General features: G+C 46.4%; 1 protein-coding gene across 4 annotated transcripts in view; it reads right to left on the bottom strand.

Annotated features, from left to right (window-relative positions):
* cbfa2t3 (CBFA2/RUNX1 partner transcriptional co-repressor 3) overlaps window positions 1-21,270 on the bottom strand; it is a 70,143-nt gene that overhangs the window by 21,389 nt on the left and 27,484 nt on the right. For 3 of the 4 annotated variants that reach the window (XM_072670997.1, XM_072670993.1, XM_072670998.1), the window contains 3 exons: window positions 6,526-6,672; window positions 1,927-2,168; window positions 835-924 (listed from right to left, as the gene is read on the bottom strand). In XM_072670997.1, coding sequence (XP_072527098.1) covers window positions 835-924; window positions 1,927-2,168; window positions 6,526-6,672 — 479 coding nt within the window. Of the gene's footprint in view, window positions 1-834; window positions 925-1,926; window positions 2,169-6,525; window positions 6,673-6,934; window positions 7,177-21,270 lie in introns of those variants that run through there. The other variant, XM_072670996.1, reaches the window with a different exon arrangement.

Here is a 21,270-nt window from a genome sequence, read left to right as displayed (position 1 = left end):
GTGTGTGTGCACAGCGCTTGAGGACACACTATGATTGGGCTAAAGTCGCCGTCTGCAGCAGAAAGCAGGCGGCTTTAACATCTGTCAGTAAAATCTTCTTTTGGCCACTCGGCTCCACTCTGCTCCGCTCGGGGTAAACACAAGTTTGCCAGTTTTAATGAATCGCAAATGAGGGCCATATGGAGAGGCTGGATCATCAGAGCGCAGGCACAGCACAGTCTGGCCTACTCAGGGGGCTTTATCAACTGGACTTCAATCACACACACTCACACACACTCACAATGATGTGGGAATTGCATGTTATCCCAGTCAGGGGAATACGGTGTGGGCAACTAAGAGAGTGCGTGCATCAAGTGAATGTGTGCATCAAGTATACGTGTGTGTGTGTGTGTGTGTGTGTGTGTGTTTGAATTGATTCTGGCCGTCATCCATCTACCTTCCTTTTGTTCGTCACTCTGCCTGTCTCTTTCAAAGTCTACCCCTCAGCCCCATATGGTGTGCCATAAGGAGCGACTCTATACAGACACACACACACACACACACACACAGCCAGGCTTTAGTACAGAGGGACATATGCCACTTCTCCACCAGCGTAGCACGCTTCAGCCGCGCCGCACCGCAGCGAGCCGTGTTTTCGGTACACACCCGCAGAGCTGGACGGAGAGCCCGGTGTAGGTCCGGTTTAGCCGGAGCCAAAACACAGCCAGTTTACTGAAGCGCTGCAGCGGATTGACTTGATTAGATTGTGCATCATCAATAACATGTGGATCGAATCATCAGTGTTTAGCTGTGTGTGTGTGTGTGTGTGTGTGTTTGGGGGGGGGGTGCTCTCACCTTGAGGAACGGAATGACGAAGGGTCGCAGAGGGAAGTTAGTGGCCTCCTGGAGTTTGGAGTGGAATTCTTCTATAGTGAGAGTGGAGTTCTGATGGAGAGAGACAGAGAGAGAGAGAGAGACGAGAGAGAGACAGAGAGAGAGAGACAAAGTGAGAGAGAGAGAGAGAGAGAGAGAGAGACAGAGAGAGCGACAGAAAGAGAGAGAGACAAAGAGAGAGAGAGAGAGAGACAGAGAGAGAGAGAGAGAGAGAGAGAGAGAGACAGAGAGAGAGACAAAGTGAGAGAGAGAGAGAGAGAGAGAGAGACAGAGAGAGAGAGAGACAAAGTGAGAGAGAGAGAGAGAGAGAGAGACAGAGAGAGAGACAGAAAGAGAGAGAGACAAAGAGAGAGAGAGAGAGAGAGAGACAGAGACAGAGAGAGAGAGAGAGACAGAGAGAGAGAGAGAGAGAGACAGAGAGAGAGAGACAGAGAGAGAGAGAGAGAGAGAGTTGTTACTATGCAACATAAAACATACATGTCTATCTATCTACCTGTCTTATTGTCCTTCTGTCCATCCACCTACCCTGCCCACCCACCCTACTTGTCCTGCCCACCTGTCCATCAGTCCATCCGTCTGTACGCCTGTCAACCTTTTGTCTGTCTGCCTGTCTATTTATTAGTCTATCTAACTGCATTCCTGTCCATTCTATCTATCTATCTATCCATCTGTCTGTCTATCTATCTGTCTGTCTGTCCATCTGTCTATCTATCCATCTGTATGTCTGTCTATCTATCCGTCTGTATGTCTGTCTATCTGTCTGTATGTCTATCTATCCGTCTGTCTGTCTGTCTGTCTGTCTATCTATCCGTCTGTCTGTCTGTCTGTCTATCTATCCATCTGTCTGTCTGTCTGTCTGTCTATCTATCTATCTGTCTGTCTGTCGGTCTATCTATCTGTCTGTCTATCTGTCTGTTTATCTATCTATCCGTCTGTATGTCTATCTATCTGTCTGTCTATCTGTCTGTCTAGCTATCCGTCTGTATGTCTATCTATCTGTCTGTCCGTCTGTCTGTCCAGACAGTCTCAGTAGGAATCCGGTGAGATACTCACCACCAGGCCGAGCACCAGGCTGCGGACACGCTCTCCGATTTCAGGTGAGATGTCGTTGCCGAACTGCTGCAGCGTGGTCAGGAAGCGCTTGAGTTTGCAGAGCTGCCGAGCTCCACAGGCCGGGGGCAGCTGCTGGGTGGGCAGAGAGCCGGTGGAAGAGCTGGCCGGGCCGTTACTGAAACCATTCGGGGTGGAGGGAGCTCCATTCAGCGCTGTAGGGGAGTGACTGCTGCCGTTCAACACTGTGGACACACACATACACAAACATGCACGGTTACAGTGGGTCAAGGCCTTCTCCATCCTCCTCTTCCTCACTGTTACAGCAGCACTTACACAATTGTCCCTCGACAACTTACACAATTTGTCCCTCGACATGGTGGGAACAGTGTGTGTCCAGTGTCAGAGACCACATACACAAGTCTGTCTGTTAGCCTGGGAGCTCCAGCGCAAAACTAAAGAAGCACCAATCATGCCTTGTAATTTGACTTTTGGCCGAACTATTGCCTCATAGCCGCCTCAGTGAGAACACACACACACACACTTCGCCCAGCTGGTCTGTCACTCTCTGTCACTTGCCCACTCGCTCACTAGGACACAACTATAAGAGGAACTTGTTAAAGAGGGGTTTAAAATAGCTCGGCGGCCAGAGTTACTCGTCTTCCTCCAGCAGGTGTGCGGCTAAATCGGGCCTGCACACATGTCCACCAGCTGAGAGCAGATTTGCAGCTTTAGGTCTAGAATGCAGAAGCCCTTCCACCTCCATCAAGCCCTGCTGCCCTCCTTTCGTTACCCCTCCGTCCCGTCCCGTCCCTCAGCTCTCCATCGCAGCAAGAAAACACTCCCATCTTACGTTACTAGAGCTGAAAAACAAACATCATGGCTGATAGAAGCCTAAATCTATGGCTTCTGTATTATTATATTATATTATATCTATATTATTACACTGTTTGTGTCTTTTTCGCAAAGCCATGCTGTATTTACTATATGATGCAATTTGATCTATGTGCCAAACCATCCACTAGGGGTCTAGAACTGCCTGTAGTTCATTATTCACTGCATATTACGCTGTTTAGACCTGTTTGGAAAGCTATGCCAGACTTACTATTTCATGCACCCTCTGGAGCCATGTCTGTAATCATGCCCTATTTAGAATATAATTATTTAGGGTCCAAGTGATGTTTGAAGCAACCTTTTAGGGGCTAAACATATATTGTATATATTTCTCTATTGACTATATACAGTAATGCAGTGTTTGGGGCTCTGTCCAAAGCTACAGCTGATTCACTATAAAGTGCACTGCTTTGGGCTGACTATCTAGTGCACTATTCTGTCTATTTAAGGAATCTAAATCTAAGGAAAATTATGCCCTATTTAATACTGTACATATTAACATATTCACTATGCAGTTCCTTATTTTGGGATGTGTTTAAAACCTATGCACTATATAGTGCATTGATTTGGGCTGTGTCCAAACCTACTCATCCTATATTGCGTTCATTTAGGCTGTGCCTAAAACAATGTCTTTCTCACTATCTAGTGCACTATTCTGTCTATGTCTAGAACTATGTTTGATTTCCTACACAATCCACTATCCTGGGTTAAATCTAAGGAAAAGTACGCCCTATTTACTACTGTACATAATCCAGTATGTAATTCTAGGCTACATCCACTCAATAGTCCCTGATTTTGGGCTGTGTCTGTTTTAGGCTTTTTGAAACAATGCCCTATTCACTATAAAGTGCATCATTCCCAAGCTTTCACTCCAATATCTCAATAATATATAATATTTTTGGGCTATGTACCAGACTACGGCAAGACACACACAACTATGTCCTATGCACTATTTAGTTCACTTTTTTGTGTAAAAAGTAAAAAGTATGCCACAACTACCACTGTATATAATGCAGCATTTGATACTATGTACAAACTACAGCCTATGTATGGGAAGACATATGGGTCGATTACCATATCATGCAGCTTTTGGGGCTATGATCAAAACTACACCATGTTCACTATATAATCACACTTTTTGGATGTCTTAAATAAGGCCATATTCACTATATTTTGCATTATTTTGCGCATTCCCAAATATATGCTCTATTTACTTTATAATGTATAATACACTTTGGGCTACAGGTCCCAGATCTGAGCTTATTCACTATATATTGCACTTTTTTTTTAGGGCTGCTGTGCTCACATATGGTGCACTTTTGGGGGTTATATCCCGGATTGTGCACCTTTCTGGGCTGTGTCCAAAACATATTCACTATGTAGTTTATTATTTTGGCATGTGTTTGAAACCTATGCACTATTTTGGCTATGTGAATTAGCAATGGCTGTTTCACTACATAGTGCATTCATTTAGGCTGTGTCTAAAACGATGTCTTTTTCACTATCTAGTGCACTATTCTGTCCATGTCTGTAACTATGTTTGATTCACTATACAGTGCACTATCCTGAGCCAAATCAAAGGGACAGTATGCCCTATTTAGTACTGTAAATAATCCAGTATTTAATTCTAGGCCATATCCAAACCACGGCCTATGGAAATATGCTCTATTTCCTTTATAATGCATAATACACTTTGGGCTACAGGTCCCAGATATGAGCTTATTCACTATATATTGCACATTTTAGGGCTGCTGTGCTCACATATGGTGCAATTTTGGGGGTTATGTCCTAGACTGTGGTCTTTACACTACAGTGCACTGTTTGTGGCTAAGTATGAAAAGTATGCCTTATTTACTGTGGTATATAATGCAGTATTTGGCCTATGCACTATGATGTGGACTATTTAGGCCGCTTCTGAAATTTCTAGTCATTATACACTGCTTTTTTTGCGGTATATACACAACTACAGCCTGTTTTAAGCAATATCTGAAATAACAGCTTATTTCTTAAATAACACACCCCCACAGTTCACCTCAACAGGTATAGCGGAGTGAAGAGCAAGCCCATATATCCCTATACCCATGTACTACATAGTTCCAATGTAGGGACTAGTGAATAGGGGTCTCTAATTTGGAACACAGCAATGGCCTTAGTGTTCCTGTGTGTGTGTGTGTGTGTGTGTAAGTGGGTTAGCATGTGTGTTTTGCATAAGCTCAAGACTCGGAGCCACTTGCCACTTGGATCAATGGCATGTTCGCACTGCTGTGACCGTGTGTGTGTGTGTGTGTCTGTATGTGTGTGTGGATTCATGTTGCGGAACGCGGGTTCTTTCATTTCTCCCCCCTCCTTTAATCTCTCCGTTCCAGGCCGGACACATGTGACTTTGGCCATGTGACTCTGCACTTGTGCGCTGCTTTTAGTGGTGAGCGGAGAAGCACAACAGGTGAAACAACACAGCCTACCATTGCTATATAGGGTAGAGAGATGTGCCCGGCGCAGAGATACCCCATGCTTCAGTGGGGCCAGTAAACAAACCACACACTGCCAGCACTCAGCACACACAGGCAGACAATGGCATGAAAATACACACACACACACACACACACACACACACATACCTAGACATACACTCATGCTTATCTTCAAGGGCAGTTTGGATGAATACAGTGGCCCAGTGCTGGTATTACTGTATTACTGTGTGTGTGTATGTGTAAGTGTGTGTGTGTGTGTGTTCTGCAGAGTGAGGTTGCTGAAACAGCAAAGTGAGACCTATTTAGTTCACATACATTCAACCCCCTGAAGGTACAGTTATGATTGACACAAGCTGATAATAACACTCCTACAGAAGGTGGTGGTGGTTCTCCATCACTGTGTTCATCATTAGAACATCTCCAAAGTTCTCCTCTCTCATGGAGTCTAGTATTATTTAGAGTTCTCCTCAGATCAACACCTGGTTTGGTGGTAAATCAGGGCTTATTGATGGTAAATCAGGTGAGCTGCTGCTGCTGCTGCTGCTGCTGCTGATGGAGTTGAACACATCCTCCACGCTGTGCTGGCTGGACTGGGGGGCGTCCAGGAGAAACCTGGAGGAACCAAGCTCTGTTCTTCAGACTAGCTCACCGACAAGATCTCACTACTATGGGAGTAGGGGCTTAAAACATCTGCATAGTACTGAATGTGTATGTCCATCAGACATGTCCATGTGGTGCATACTGAGCCGGGTGTGTCAACTCAAGGGGATGTGATTGAAAAGTTGAGCCGAACTTTATGCAAATTAATCCAACCAGCACAATGCGTCTATCCAATCAGAAGATAGTTGGTGTCCGCAATGCAATGTCATTATTACAGTTTCGGGGGTTCCCTTTTTAAACCAGCTCAACTCAGATCAACGGTCGACATATAGATACTCAACAGCAGGCTCTCCAAAACTCAAAATCCAAGCAGATTGTATGTAAATATATTTATTTAAAAAATTACCGCATTTATTAATAGCAGAAATCCAACTGGACGACGCAGGGATGCCCACATGCGTCCAGCTGAAGACAGGGAGTGTGTTTACAGCCCTTGGGTTCTCTACAGTGGCAACTTAACAAACCCAGGTATTGAACCCACAACCCAGCGCTCTGACTGGCACTGTTCAAAAATGCAATAATTAATAATTAACGCAATTCCAGGAGTTCAATCAGGCATTCAATAAACCGCACTTACTGGTGGTGGGTGTGAATGAAGCGTTGCGATTGGCTGCCTGGCTCACGGCAGGTGGTGGAGGTGGCATTGTGGGCGGCGTCGACCTGGGCTGGGTTTTGACATCAGCTGGTGAATCTGGCATTGTTCCAAGCTTCGTTTCAGCGCTACCTACAGAGACACAGGAGAGACAAGGAGTTTAGCGCAATTCAGTATGAACCTGACCAGAAGGGTCAGCAGCATTTCTACGGTCATATCTGCAGCAAAACCCACATCGGGAGTAAACACACACAGAGCAAGCACCCTCAGACAAGCACAGCACGACTCCTGCAAACCTGCTCTGATCACCCGTGATCAATAACGTGCCACCACCTACAGGACCCAAGCACGGACAGTTCAGCCCGAAGCGTCCTGCAAAAATCCCTTCACCTACCTCCATTGAGCAGCTTACACAGGAACACGAACGCCAGCGTCCTCCTGGTCCACCATTGCTCTAATGGACATCTATTCACAAGTCGTAATGTGTTTGATAGCTTTAGAGCCGTGCAGTCCTGGTAGGATAGATGCACACAGTGTGTACAGGGCTCGCGCTCTGGGAGTAAATCCAGTAACCCTTCTGTTGGAAACATCCAGTACCACCTGTTCTCCCGCTCAGCTGCTGCTGACGGGACCCCAACGCTGCCCCCTGCAAGTTCTGACATCCCCATCGGTGTCCTACACACACACACACACACACACACACAGACACACACACCCCCCGTCTTCCCCCAACTGCCCCCCCATCCCCTCACACCCACCCCCAACCCCGACCTACGGATGGAAAGGAGCTTGACTGTCAGTGACAAGTGCAGCTGGATCTGCTGCTGTCAATCACAGAGCTTTACCTTCATCACAGCTCCACTAACATCAGAGAGCGCTTCCATCATTACAGACCTCTACCGTCATTTTAGAGCTCTACCATCTACCAACATCATAGAGCTTCACTATCATTATAGAGCTCTACTCTCTTCTAACATCATAGAGATCTACCAAAGAGCTCTACCATCATTATAGAGCTCTGTCATCATTATAGAGCTCTACTCTCTTCTAACATCATAGCGCTCTACCATCTACCAACATCATAGAGCTTCACTATCATTATAGAGCTCTACTCTCTTCTAACATCATAGCGCTCTACCATCTACCAACATCATAGAGCTTCACTATCATTATAGAGCTCTACCATCTACTAACATCATAGAGATCTACCAAAGAGCTCTACCATCATTATAGAGCTCTGTCATCATTATAGAGCTCTACCACCATCTTAGAGCTCTACCCTCTACCACCATCTTAGAGCTCTACCCTCTACCACCATCATAGAGCTCTATCCTCTACCACCATCATAGTGCTCTACCATCTACCACCATCATAGAGCTCTATCCTCTACCACCATCATAGTGCTCTACCATCTACCACCATCATAGAGCTCTACCACCATCATTGAGCTTTACCCTCTACCACCATCACAGAGCTCTACCCTCTACCACCATCACAGAACTCTATCCTCTACCACCATCATTGGGCTCTACCCTCTACCACCATCATAGAGCTCTACCACCATCATAGAGCTCTACCACCATGATAGAGCTCTACCACCATCATAAAGCTCAACCCTCTACCACCATCATAGAGCTCTACCACCATCATAGAGCTCTACCACCATCATAGAGCTCTACCCTCTACCACCATCATAGAGCTCTACCACCATCATAGAGCTCTACCCTCTACCACCATCATAGAGCTCTACCACCATCATAGAGCTCTACCCTCTACCACCATCATAGAGCTCTACCACCATCATAGAGCTCTACCCTCTACCACCATCATAGAGCTCTACCACCATCATAGAGCTCTACCACCATCATAGAGCTCTACCCTCTACCACCATCATAGAGCTCTACCACCATCATAGAGCTCTACCCTCTACCACCATCATAGAGCTCTACCACCATCATAGAGCTCTACCCTCTACCACCATCATAGAGCTCTACCACCATCATAGAGCTCTACCCTCTACCACCATCATAGAGCTCTACCACCATCATAGAGCTCTACCCTCTACCACCATCATAGAGCTCTACCACCATCATAGAGCTCTACCCTCTACCACCATCATAGAGCTCTACCACCATCATAGAGCTCTACCCTCTACCACCATCATAGAGCTCTACCACCATCATAGAGCTCTACCCTCTACCACCATCATTTCTTTTCTACCTTTTCCTTTCTCCCTTACCCCTCTCCTCCCTTCTCATGTCTTCTCCAATGCCAAAGAAGGCAGTGCTCCCTCGTTCACCTTGCTCGCACTGGTCAGGTGCCACCACTTTTTTCCCAGACCCATCTGCTGGAGCGATCACCACTCCGTCCAGTTACTGAAAGAGTATCTCTCCCAAACTCTGTCATCAGACTGCGCATTAATCCAGTTAACACACGCGCGACTGCCCCGGTCACTGTACACCACTCACACTCGGAGGAGCACCAGAGGGAGGCCGGTTTAAAACTCATAAAAGGAGGAATATTTACACAGATGGCGTCTCGATCAGAGCTCATCAAGGGACAGATCCTGTGTGTGTGTGTGAGTGTGTGTGTGGTGTGAATAAACAGTGTGTGCACACTGTGGCGGGGGGACTCCAAAAGGATGGAACTGGAGGCAGATCTAAGAGCTACCCCGACAGCAGCTTGTCTCTCTTTCTCTCTTTCTCTCTCTCTCTCTCTTTCTCTCTCTCTCTCTCTCTCTCTCTCTCTCGGCGATATTTCATACATCTACCATACACACTACATGTCCAAAAGTTTGTAGACACCTTCTCCTCCAGAGCTGCTTTCGAAATCAAGGGTAATAACAGGCAGTTTGTTTCCCCTTTGCTGCAGTAACAGCCTCTACTCTACTCTACACTAGATTTTGGAACATTGCTATGAGGATTTGATGGCATTCGGCCATGAGAAAATTAGTGAGGTCGGATACTGATGATGGATGATATAGATGAAATGCCACTCAGATTTGTCCAAGAGGTTTTGTCTGGAGCTCCAGCAGTCAACAGAGTTGCTGATGAAACTACCTCCACCATGTTTGAAGGCTGTGCTTTAGACTTTCTAGCTCTCACTGTGAGTTGCTGATGAAACTACCTCCACCATGTTTGGAGGCTGTACTTTAGCCAGGCTAGCTCTCACTGTGAGTTGCTGATGAAACTACCTCCACCATGTTTGGAGGCTGTACTTTAGCCAGGCTAGCTCTCACTGTGAGTTGCTGATGAAACTACCTCCACCATGTTTGGAGGCTGTACTTTAGCCAGGCTAGCTCTCACTGTGAGTTGCTGATGAAACTACCTCCACCATGTTTGGAGGCTGTACTTTAGCCTGGCTAGCTCTCACTGTGAGTTGCTGATGAAACTACCTCCACCATGTTTGGAGGCTGTACTTTAGCCAGGCTAGCTCTCACTGTGAGTTGCTGATCTGCTTCTTAAGTGATTTTATGGTACATGGATGAATCTGGAGAAATATCTGTCTGATTACTTTAAAAAATGGCAGATGACATTTCTATGGGAACCCGAGAGATGTTTTACTTGAACCTGTTTGACCACATAAACGTCCATGTTACATTTTACCCTGTGTAAGGCTATGCCCGGCTCTCTCCTACGTTTGAGGGTGCACGTTCTTGTACGTGCTGAAGCGAGCATGATTACGAGTGTGTGTGATTATACTTGTGTGTGCGTCTGATTGCGCTTTTGTGTGTCTATTTGTGCATGTGCATGTGTGTGTGAGAGCATGTGTTGAGCAGCAGGCTCTCTCCGGCGCCTCTTGTCTCAGTCCAGTCACTCACTGTGGATCAGTTGCCTCCGCTCCATTCGCCCGTCACCTTCCACCGGGTCAGCTAGGCCCCCCGTAAACACACACACACACAGAGACTCACACGCTGCGGCTGCCGGGGCCATGTTCGGAGTACCCCCCCCTCCCTCCCTCCCCCGCCAGCCCACCACCACCACCACCACCACCTCCATCAGCTCACAGCCCTGCTGTCCTATCAGTAGAACTGTCAAGTGCAAAAATAACCAAACGCACAGGGTCACAGCCAAACCACTAACAGGCAGATAATTGGTGCTCGACCTTACAGGGACAACAGCTGCAGCAGGGTGACAGGGTACAAAGACTGGACCCAGTTTGGGGGGTGGGGGGCAGGTGGGGTGTGCTTTCTGCTCCAACCTGGAGGACTCTATGGGTGCTGGCAGTTCAGATTAACTGCTTGGCTACTCTGAGAGCTTGGACGGTGGAGATGCCACTGATGAAATATTAGACTGTGATGGTATTGCCAGTTCACTGGTGTAAAACATCTTGTAGGCACACTCCTTGGCCTTTTTATCAGAAACACCCATTGTACCTAACATGTAGTTGCACTTTGTAGGTTTACACATACAGAAACACATACAGTGGACAGTGATGGTCTGTAATGGAGAATGGTCCACTGTTTGCTGGAGACCAATGGTCTTTGTTGGAGAATGTTGGTGTTTGCTGGAGAACGGTGGTGGTTGGTGAAGAATGGTGGTGCTGGGAAATTGTGGTGTTTGGTAGAGATACATAGTGTCTGTTGGAGAACCGTGGACGTTGTTGGACAATGATAGTGTTTGGTGGAGAATGGTGGTCTGTAATGGAGGCTGGTGGTGTCTGTTGGAGAATGGTGGTGTCTGTTGGAGAGGGGTGGTGTTTGTTGGAGAATCATGGGGTTAAAGGATGGTGCTGTTTGGTAAAAAAAATGGTGTTCTGTGGAGAAGTTCACTGTTTGTTGGAGACCATTGGTATTTGTTGGAGAATGGAGGTGTCTGTTGGAGAGCGGCGGTGGCTGGTGGATAATTGTCTTTGTTGGAGAGGGGTGGTGTGTGATGGAGAATGGTGGTGTTTGGTTGGACAGTGATGATCTTTCGTAGAGAATGATGTTGTTTATTTTAACAGTTATCATCAGAAGGTCTCTGGCCACTGGAGAGGTGGACGGTGTCAAGCTGTCCTGCTTTGCTCCTCAGGACTCTTCCCTGGGGGTCAAGGTGCCCATGACAGCCGTTAGCAGTGTGTTCATTAAAAACCTGACCAGTGCCCCAGGGCAATAAACATAACAAGGTGTTAGTGTTAATGCCCCTGCTGACGAAAATAGCCGTGCGCCAGTGTGTGTGTGTGTGTGTGTGTGTGTGTGTGTGTGTGTGTGTGTAGTGGTGTGCGACTGTTCCCTGAGTCATGGCCAAATGTAGGCAGGTAGAGTGAAATGCCCTGGACTCCAGCAGCCCCTTCTGTCCATCAGTCACCCAGTACAGGCCCATACTGAGCCACCAGACAAACAACTGCACACACACACGCACACACACACACACACACACACAGATACTGGAGCCACACATGGACTGATGTCACCAGCTGAGTTCTTCATGAGGGTGTAAAACTGCCTCATAATCAGACCAAATTATTCAGAGAGATTTACGTTGTAAGTGTAAATGCACACATACACACACACACACACACACACACACACACACACACACACGCACACACACATACACACACACACACACAGCTTAGTCTAATTCCTGTAGAAAAGTACTGCCAATAGAATAGGACTCCCTGGAGCAGATAAACATAAATATGAGCCTATTGGCACCATGCTGCCTAATGCCAGGCGTGGGCTAGTAGAGGGGTCTAAAGCCCCCCAGCAATGAGCTGTGGAGCAGTGGAAGAACGGTGTTCTCTGGAATGATGATGGTGGAGCGCCATCCAGTACTTTTGGGATGAGTTGGGGATGATGAGGTGGGGTGATGATCATCATCCAACATCCTGACCTCACTAAAACTGCCCCTGTCGCTGTATGCAATCAAATCCTCACAGCAATGCTTCTCCAAAATCTAGTAGCAAGTCTTCTTCCCTGGACAGTAGAGACAGTTACTCCAACAAAATCCTTGATTTCAGAAGAAACAATGAATCAGCAGGTGTCCAAATACTTTTGTCAGTTCTCCACACTCTCCTGGTCGTCTGTTTGACCCTCACTGTGTCCAAAAACAGCCCTTAATCACAGCTCCTAATTTGCTCCTGAGGGAGAACACTCCCCACCCCATCACCCACCCCATCTCCACATGACAACTGCTGCTCACTCTCCCAGAGGATTCTGGGGGTAGCCGAGGCCTGGACGAGAGGTCTCCCGAAGGATGGACAGAGAGAGCGTGAAAGAGTGGGAGAAGACTGAGAAAAAAAATAGGAGTATGTCCGGCCCTGTCTGCTTCCACTGTGGGATTACAGACAGCTGTTTAATCTGACCAGCTAAAGGACATGGCAGACAGGGAGAGAGCGAGGGTGAGAGAGCGAGGGTGAGAGAGAGTGCTCTGGATTTTACTCTTAATACATTAAAAAGTCCACAACGTACGAACCCCCATCTGTGACCATCTGTGCTCCTATTGTGCCCAAGGACAGGAAAACGCTCACCGTGAGAGAACGAGACAATGTTGGGGGGTGGGGGTGGTGATGGGGGTGGATTGGGGGGGGGGGGGTGATGGGGGTGGGTGGAGGGGTGAATAAGAGGAAGAAATCTGAACCAGTCCAGCTGAGCATCTCGCCTTCTCCAGACAGTCTGCACATCTGGACCGAGCTGTCAATCAAACTGCTCTTAACATCTGACTACAGTGTGCTGCAGCTTCCCATAAACATGCATCCACTTATTCTATTAGCCAGACAGGAAGTGACCCAACCAAACACACACACACACCATATATGAAAGTGCCTCTATGCAATGATATATGTATATATGTGTTATGTCCCATATATATATATATAAAACACCTATATGTAGTAATATGTCCCATATCTGTCCTTAAAGCTACATTTTAATCGTAGCTTAACTGATTGTACCTGTTGTATTTTTATGCTGGAGCTCCCCTAAAACATGCATGCACATTACTATAGCTTACTGTAGCATTGCCTATGTATCATTATATGGATGGAGTACCTATAATGTCCCATATATGTACCTATAATGTTCTATAATGTCCATTACCTCTAATCTAACCATAAGCATTTACGAAGCACAGATTTGACCTGTTTTACCAACAAAGTGGGGACATTCTTGTGTTGGATCTCCCCTAAAAACATGCATGCACATTACTGTAGCTTACTGTAACATTGCCCATGTCATATTTATATATATTTGGAGTACCTATAATGTCCCATATATGTACCTATAATGTTCTATAATGTCCATTACCTCTAATCTAACCTTTAGCATTTACAAAGCACAGATTTGACCTGTTTTACCAACAAAGTGGGGACATTCTTGTGCTGGATCTGCCATAACACATGCACACACACACACTCCCAAAAAGGAGTCACACTGAGATTTCAATAAGCCAAATAGATCTGCTCAGGATACAATGTGTTTCTAATGGACCTCCTAGAGGCGCGTGTAATTCCTCTGTAATGACGTTACACCGCCACCGGCCGCTTCCCCACATGTCTGTGCCACTACGGAGGAAACCCAGAGCTATTTGATGGCTAAAAACAACCCGGCGTCCGATGTTTGCCACGACCAGCTGCAGAAGCGGAGCCGTGAGCACAGACTCGGGTTTGTAATTCACCCGCTATTTCTGGGGCTTTTATGGTTCGGCGGACATGTGCTTTCACTAAAGCAACAAACAAGAAGAAACCGTCCTGTAATGACAAGGCCTAGAAATGCAGGATTCAGACTGCTGGGTGTGTGTTTCACTGTGTACTGAGGGAAGGAATGCTGCCATTGCGATCATATTGCTGTTCAAGTATTGTGATCATGATATGCCTCACAGATATTGAACAGCAGCAATAGTGAGGGGTGGTTAAAGGAACAGTTCGGTGCAAAGCTAAACAAGCGTGCAGCAGATCAGCCAAGTCATGTTTGATATCTGATGTGTGCTTCTTTAGATTAGAATGGGAGGCTGTAGGCTAACCTTGCTAACAAACACTGGACTTAGAGGGTCACCAGTCTCATCATGGTGAACATACGCCCTAAACAGTGTATTTATTTGGCACAGATATGGTTTAGAACATGGTCTGGCCTACATGACAGCCTATAAACACAACCATAAACCTCTCCACAGAGCTGAATATTAAAGCATCCGTCTGGAGTTACGTCCCCAGTTTTAGTATAAATACATAAACAATGTGTATCCACTGCATATTATTATTATTTAGCTTGTTTATGGTGCTTTCTGATTGATTTCTAAAGCCAATAAATATGCATTTGGGTGTGTATTTATCAATTAGAGACAGTCTAGGCCCAGTGTTTGTTAGCAACATAAGCCTAGCATCTCCCATTTTAAACTAAAGAAGCATCTGTCAGATACCAAACCTGTCCTGGCTGCATCTAGGGTCCGTAATCGATCATGCTCATTTGATTTGATCTGTCACTGAACTGCCCCTTTAAAGCCTGGCCTGTATTTATTAGAGCCAAATAGTTTACAAATGGTTGCAGGACAGAAATACTTTGATCCATTTTGATTATTATCTTTTTTTCTATTATTGTTTTTACTTTCGATAATTTTTTTAAGCTAATAAATTCAAATTTGGGCAAGTATTTAAGAAAAAAGAAATTGGTGACAGTCTAAGCCCAGTGTTTGTTAGCAACATTAGCCTAGCATCCCCATTTTAAACGAAATCAGCACACATCAGATGCCGTATTTTCAAAGTATATGAATTAATATTTGGGCATGTATTGACTCAGATGAGATTGATGACAATCTAAGTTCAGTGTTTGTTAGCAATGTTAGCCTAGCATCTCCTGCTGTACACTAAGGAAATACTCATCAGACTCAAACCTCTCTTGGCTGATTGACTGCACCTGGGGTCCGGTCACTGAACTGCCCCTTTTAAAGCCTGGCCTGTGTTCATTTCCAAATCCAAATAGTTCACATTTGGTTGCTTTGATCCATATCATATTACTATATTTTCTTTTGAAGCCAATAAATCAAGATTTGTTGACTGTGTGAACAGATATATTCACAGATGAAATTGGTGACAATCCAAGTCCAGTGTTTTTTTTAGCAATGTTAGCCTAGCATCTCCTGTTGTATACTACAGAAGCACTTATCGGATACCAAACATGTCTTGGCTGATCAACTACATCAAATCACGCTAATATGATTTCCCACTGAACTTCCCCTTTAAGGCCTGGTTGAATTGAACATAAATACACACACCGATGGATCGCAGCACACAGTAAAAAGAACTGTGATTGGTTGGAGGGCTCATTTGCATAGTGTACCCTCCTGTAATTGTGAATTAACCGCTAATTCTGAATTAACCGTTAACTAATGAGACGCCGCCCTCGTCCTGAACAGCTTTTAACTTTTAACCACACAAAGGAAGATTCCCTCGCCTCTCCTCTTTCTCCTTTTCTCTCTCTCTCCTCTCTCTATCTTTCCATATGGACTCTCTTCCACCCCTCTCCCTCCCTCGCTCTCCCTCGCTCTCCCTCCCTCCCTCTCTCTCTCTCTGTAATTCCCCTAGTCTCCAGGAATGCTGTTGTTTTTAATTTCTCCCAGCTGCTCTGGCACCGTGCCCGACCGCCTGCCTTTCCACATCTGCTCCCCATCATGCCACACAAACACACACACAGCGCCGCACATCAGAACAGCAGGACCCCGGCCCTCCGTACCCTGACACCGGCACCCCCCGAAAACCCATCCATTCACCCCCTCCCGATCCCTAAAAAGCCATCCATCCTCTGCTCCTCCATTGCTTCCCACATCCTCTCTCTCTCCGGTGCTCTTTCTGGCTGCACAGACACGTACGGCCAGACAAACTGTAAAACTGTACCATACACACAGTATGTCCAAATGTTTGTGGACGCCCCTTCTAATGAATGCATTCAGCTAATTTAAGTTTGCTGACACAGATGTGCAAATGCACACACACAGCTTGTCCAGTCCCTATAGGCAAAGACACACTGCCAATAGAATAGGACTCTCTGGAGCAGATAAACATCATGACTCTATCGGCTCCATGCTGCCTAATCCCAGGCGTGGGCTAGTAGAGGGGTATAAAGACCCCCAGCACCAAGCTGTGAAGCAGTGGAGGAACTGTGTTCTCTGGAGTGATGTATGGTGGCGCTCCATCCAGTACTTCTGAGATAAGTTGGAGAGTTGGGGATGATAGGGTGGGGTGGTGATCATCATCATCCAACATCCTGACCTCACTAACACTCTTGTTGCTGGATACAATCAAATCCTCACAGCAATGCCCCAATGCTCCAAAATCTATAAAAAAAAAGCCTGGACAATCTTCCCTGGACAGTAGAGACAGTTACTCCAACAAAAGCAGGATCAGCTCTTTTTAAAGCCATTAGTTTCAGAAGGTTGAGCAGGTGTCCAAATACTTTTGTCCTTTTAGTGTAGCTCCAGTGCAGAACTTCAGAAGAAGTAAACCTCTTAGCTGATCGATTAATGAACTGCTGCAGAGTTCGTTCAATAACGCTGATGTCTTCATCCTACGCAGAAGCTCAGGTCTTAGCACCGTTCGCTAACGCGGCTCATTTTTAGCTTTGTCTGTGCAGCTGACAGCCGCCACGCTGCTTCCTAAAGCTACAGCTTTTCTCCAGCTGCTTCAGAGCTGTCTCTGTCTGTTACAGATCAGCAACACACACACACACACACACACACACACTGCAGAACCTCCGTGAGCCTGGACAGGCCGTCTTCAGCTGAGCAAATATGTTTAGCAAAAACAAACATCCAGATAACAATAAATGCCTTTTTAATCAAAAGTTGAACAGACCCCTGAGAACATGTCTGTGTGAGAGAGAGAAAGAGAGTGTGTGAGAGAGTGAGAGGGCGCCCGAGAAGGCCCATGTGTGTAGATGTGTGTGAGAAAGTATGCAGGGGTCATGTAGAGTCGCACATATGTCAGACTACAGTACAGTAGGACATGGAGACTCAGCCAGGCTCCACAGCGCAGGGGACGCTGGTGGAGGCGTAGCGATACATCGCTTCTTGAGGTCAAGATTTGATGAAGCCCCCTAGTGGCCATTCCACTGATCGACATGGAAATAAACTAATATTTTGACGGATCACTATTATGATATGGCTGATCTGTGTATTAATGCATGCAATGTTCTTTCGCACAGTCCTATCAGAACATTATGACCACCTAACTAATATAAAATAACCACCCTTGGCTTTATTAGGCGACTGAAGGTGGTCAGTGGATGGCTCTGTACCACTCGTGCAAAGTCGTTGTTCCCCTCTGGCATAAATGGCCTGTAGGGCACCGCTGCTATGCCGTTGGGAGGCTCTCAACGCGCAAGACGTCCAGTCTCAGTACTCCCACCCTGCTACCACCCTTTTGGACATCAGTCAAGTTGCTCAATTTGCTCATGACGATCGTTTTGCACTCTGCTACAACTGACTGGTGTGCTCGCTTATTCATACTCATGTGACGTCCTGGGCCGAGATCCAAACCAGCAATGGTCATAATATTCTGACATGATTGGGACAGTGGGCAAAGGTGGTAGCATCTCAGAAAGCGCTAACTTTGTGGGATATTCTAGAGCCACCGTAGCGAGAATTAAGCCTGAAGTAGCTTATTCTGTTTGAGGGTAACTTCCTAGCCTCTTTTTAGCCCTCAGGCCCCCTAGTGGTCATTCTGCTGGTGTAACATGAAACGTACCGGTTGTTCTAGCAATATCAGTCACACATCACTGAAATATTAATAATTATAATAATAATACAGACCCAAACTGAGCTCTAAATAAGCTCACACTGCTTTGGGAAAAAATCCAGCGCATCCAACAAGAGCTAAAGCAGTAAAAACATGGTAGCTCACAGAAAGCTTTACTGATGGATTCTACACACTGGTCTATTTTTCTGTGTGCAGTGTGGACATGCACTACTGGAACAGATGTACACCAGTTAACACACACTTAACCAGTATGTTTCTGTTCTATCAGTGGAATGACCACTAGGGGGCCTGCGGAGAACGGCTACTAGGTTAAAACAGCTTAATTTAACTGAAGGTACCTTTCTACTATCCACTCTCTCTCTCTCTCTCTCTCTCTCTCTCTCTCTCTCTCTCTCTCTCTCTCTCATTCTTTTCCTCTGTCTCTCTGCCTCTGCCATGATGGTTCTGGTGTAGATGCTCTAGCTGTTCTCTGTAGGAAAATCATCAGTGCTATATTAGGTTGCTCCTCTGCTGAAAACAGCTCAAGAGAAAAAACTTCCTTTTCTGATTTTCCCAGCAGCTTCAAATAAAATCCAGATGTTGTGTCCCTCCCGCACCCCCCCCCCCCCCCCCCCTCCTTCATGCACCCTAAACCTCCCCACCACCCCCCACCCCGGAGCCGGGCCCAGTCATTCCTAAATAAAGGAAAGTATTTGTGACATTCGGCCGCGGACAGTCGCGCCAAGAACAGCTCCATAACCTGCCCATCTGGAGAGTGTTAGAACTACACTGGGCATTCACATACACACACACACACACACACACACACACACACACAAACTGTGTTTGTGGCCACTCTGCAGGAAAGATGCAGTCCACACACACACCAAACACACACTGGTGTACTTGTCAGTGTCCTAATTTGAGCAAAACACTGTATATCGCACTGTACCTGCATTCTGTTCAGAGGTCTCAGCACACACACACACACACACACACACACACACACACACAGTCCTGTGCAAACACACTCTGAAGTTGTTGCCGAACTTGTTGCTTGTGACAGTTGGATTTGTTTTGCTGTCTTTATATATATATATATATATATATATTTCTCCTCCTGTTGCCGACGGTAACAGCGGTGTGTGTGGCTGGGGAGTGTGTTCACGGTGCGTGCAGTCGTGTGTGTCTTCAGGCTCAGCGTTCAGAGCCTTCTGTAAAGCCACATACACACACACACACACACACCTGATCATCAATACCTCTCTCGCTCATTTATTCACACACACACACACACACACACACACACACACACACACACACACACACACACACACACAGCTCAACCACCTGGGGACCAACAGGACTGCACGAGAGCTGACAGCAGTACAGAGAGAGAGAGAAAGAGAGAGAGAGAGAGAGAGAGAGAGAGAGTGAATGGGAGGCTGTGGAGAAGACAGCAGACAGGTCCCTCACAGCTGATGATGATGATGATGATGATGATGATGATGATGATGACTGGGGCACTGGTTTACCGGAGCTTTGAGAAGTTTCCTGTTTAGGAGTGTAAGCTATTAAAAGGGTGGAGGGATACATGCAGGGTGTTGTGTGGCAAAACAAATAATGCCTGAATAATTCTCCACTATTTTACCTTCATCATCATCATCATCATCATCATCACACATAAGACTCAGGCTGGCTCTTGGCTGACTCTGATTGACTCTGACTCACTCTGACTGGCTCTTGGTTGACTCAAATTGACTCTGGCTGACTCTGATTGACTCTTGGCTGACTCTCACTGACTCTAGGCTGACTTAAATTGACTCTGACTGACTCTTGGCTGACTCTGATTGACACTGACTGACTCTCACTGACTCTAGGCTGACTCTCACTAACTCTAGGCTGACTCTGATTGACTCTTGGCTGACTCTGATTGACACGGACTGGCTCTCACTGACTCTAGGCTGACTCTAATTGACTCTTGGCTGACTCTGATTGACTCTGACTCACTCTTGGCTGACTCAAATTGACTCTGACTGATTCTTGGCTGACTCTGACTCACTCTTGGCTGACTCTCACTGACTCTGACTCACTCTTGGCTGACTCAAATTGACTCTGAATGACTCTTGGCTGACTTTGATTGACTCTTGGCTGACTCTCACTGACTCTAGGTTGTCTGTTTACATCTCAACCACTGAAACTGATGGATCTCCCCTTTAAGCAGGAGCAGCTTTGGCCTGGCTTTCCCCTCAACGCCCATATTACTTAAATTACGGGGGAAAAAACGAAGCCAAAAATTAGCGGCAATTGGAACATGTTTACTCTCTGCACTTCCACAAACAAGCTCCCCAATCAAAACACCTGCAGCTTCACCCAACACCAATTAGCTCATCAAGCTTTTAATTACTCTGTTAATTGCATACAGGCAGCGCGAGGGGCGGCTGGGGAATTAGGCAAGGGGGGTCCTCCGAGGACCCGCCTTCGGAATCCTGACAAACAAAGAGGAGTGTGTGCCAAGCAAAACAGTGCTCATTACACACACACACACACACACACACACACACGGATCGGCTTGGATCCGGCGCTAAGACAACTGGAAGAAAACAAGTGCGGCCACAGCAACCTCCGCAGACGCCCTCCATCTGTCACTCTGCCTGTTTGTCGTGATGTCACTTCCTGTCACCTGGGCCACTTCTTCCACCTTCCCACTGGCAGTGCTGTGTGAGTGAGTGTCTGTGTGTGTAGACACCTGCCATAACATTAAAACCACCTGCAGAATATTGCGTAGCCCCCCTTGTGCCCCTGACATGTTGGACAGATGTTTAGACAGATGTTTTCATTTGTAAATGTCAAAAACCAACATTTGGCACAATTTTAAACCAGCAAAATACGCTAAATGGACAAAAGTATTGGGACATCTACAGGAGCTTTTATGACCCCCCATTCTAAACCCATAGGCTGTATTAATATGGAGCTGGTCCCCCTTTACTCTAAGCTCTACCAGCAGCAGCAGCAGGTCTGGAGCTCTGCTGCAGTTACTGAGTCAGTTGGAGGCTTTTCTGCACTCTGCTCTGAGCTCAG

Source organism: Salminus brasiliensis, chromosome 25, assembly GCF_030463535.1.
Source record: "Salminus brasiliensis chromosome 25, fSalBra1.hap2, whole genome shotgun sequence".
NCBI classification, from domain to species: Eukaryota; Metazoa; Chordata; class Actinopteri; order Characiformes; family Bryconidae; genus Salminus; species Salminus brasiliensis.
This window is presented reverse-complemented; position numbering and strand designations above follow the sequence as displayed.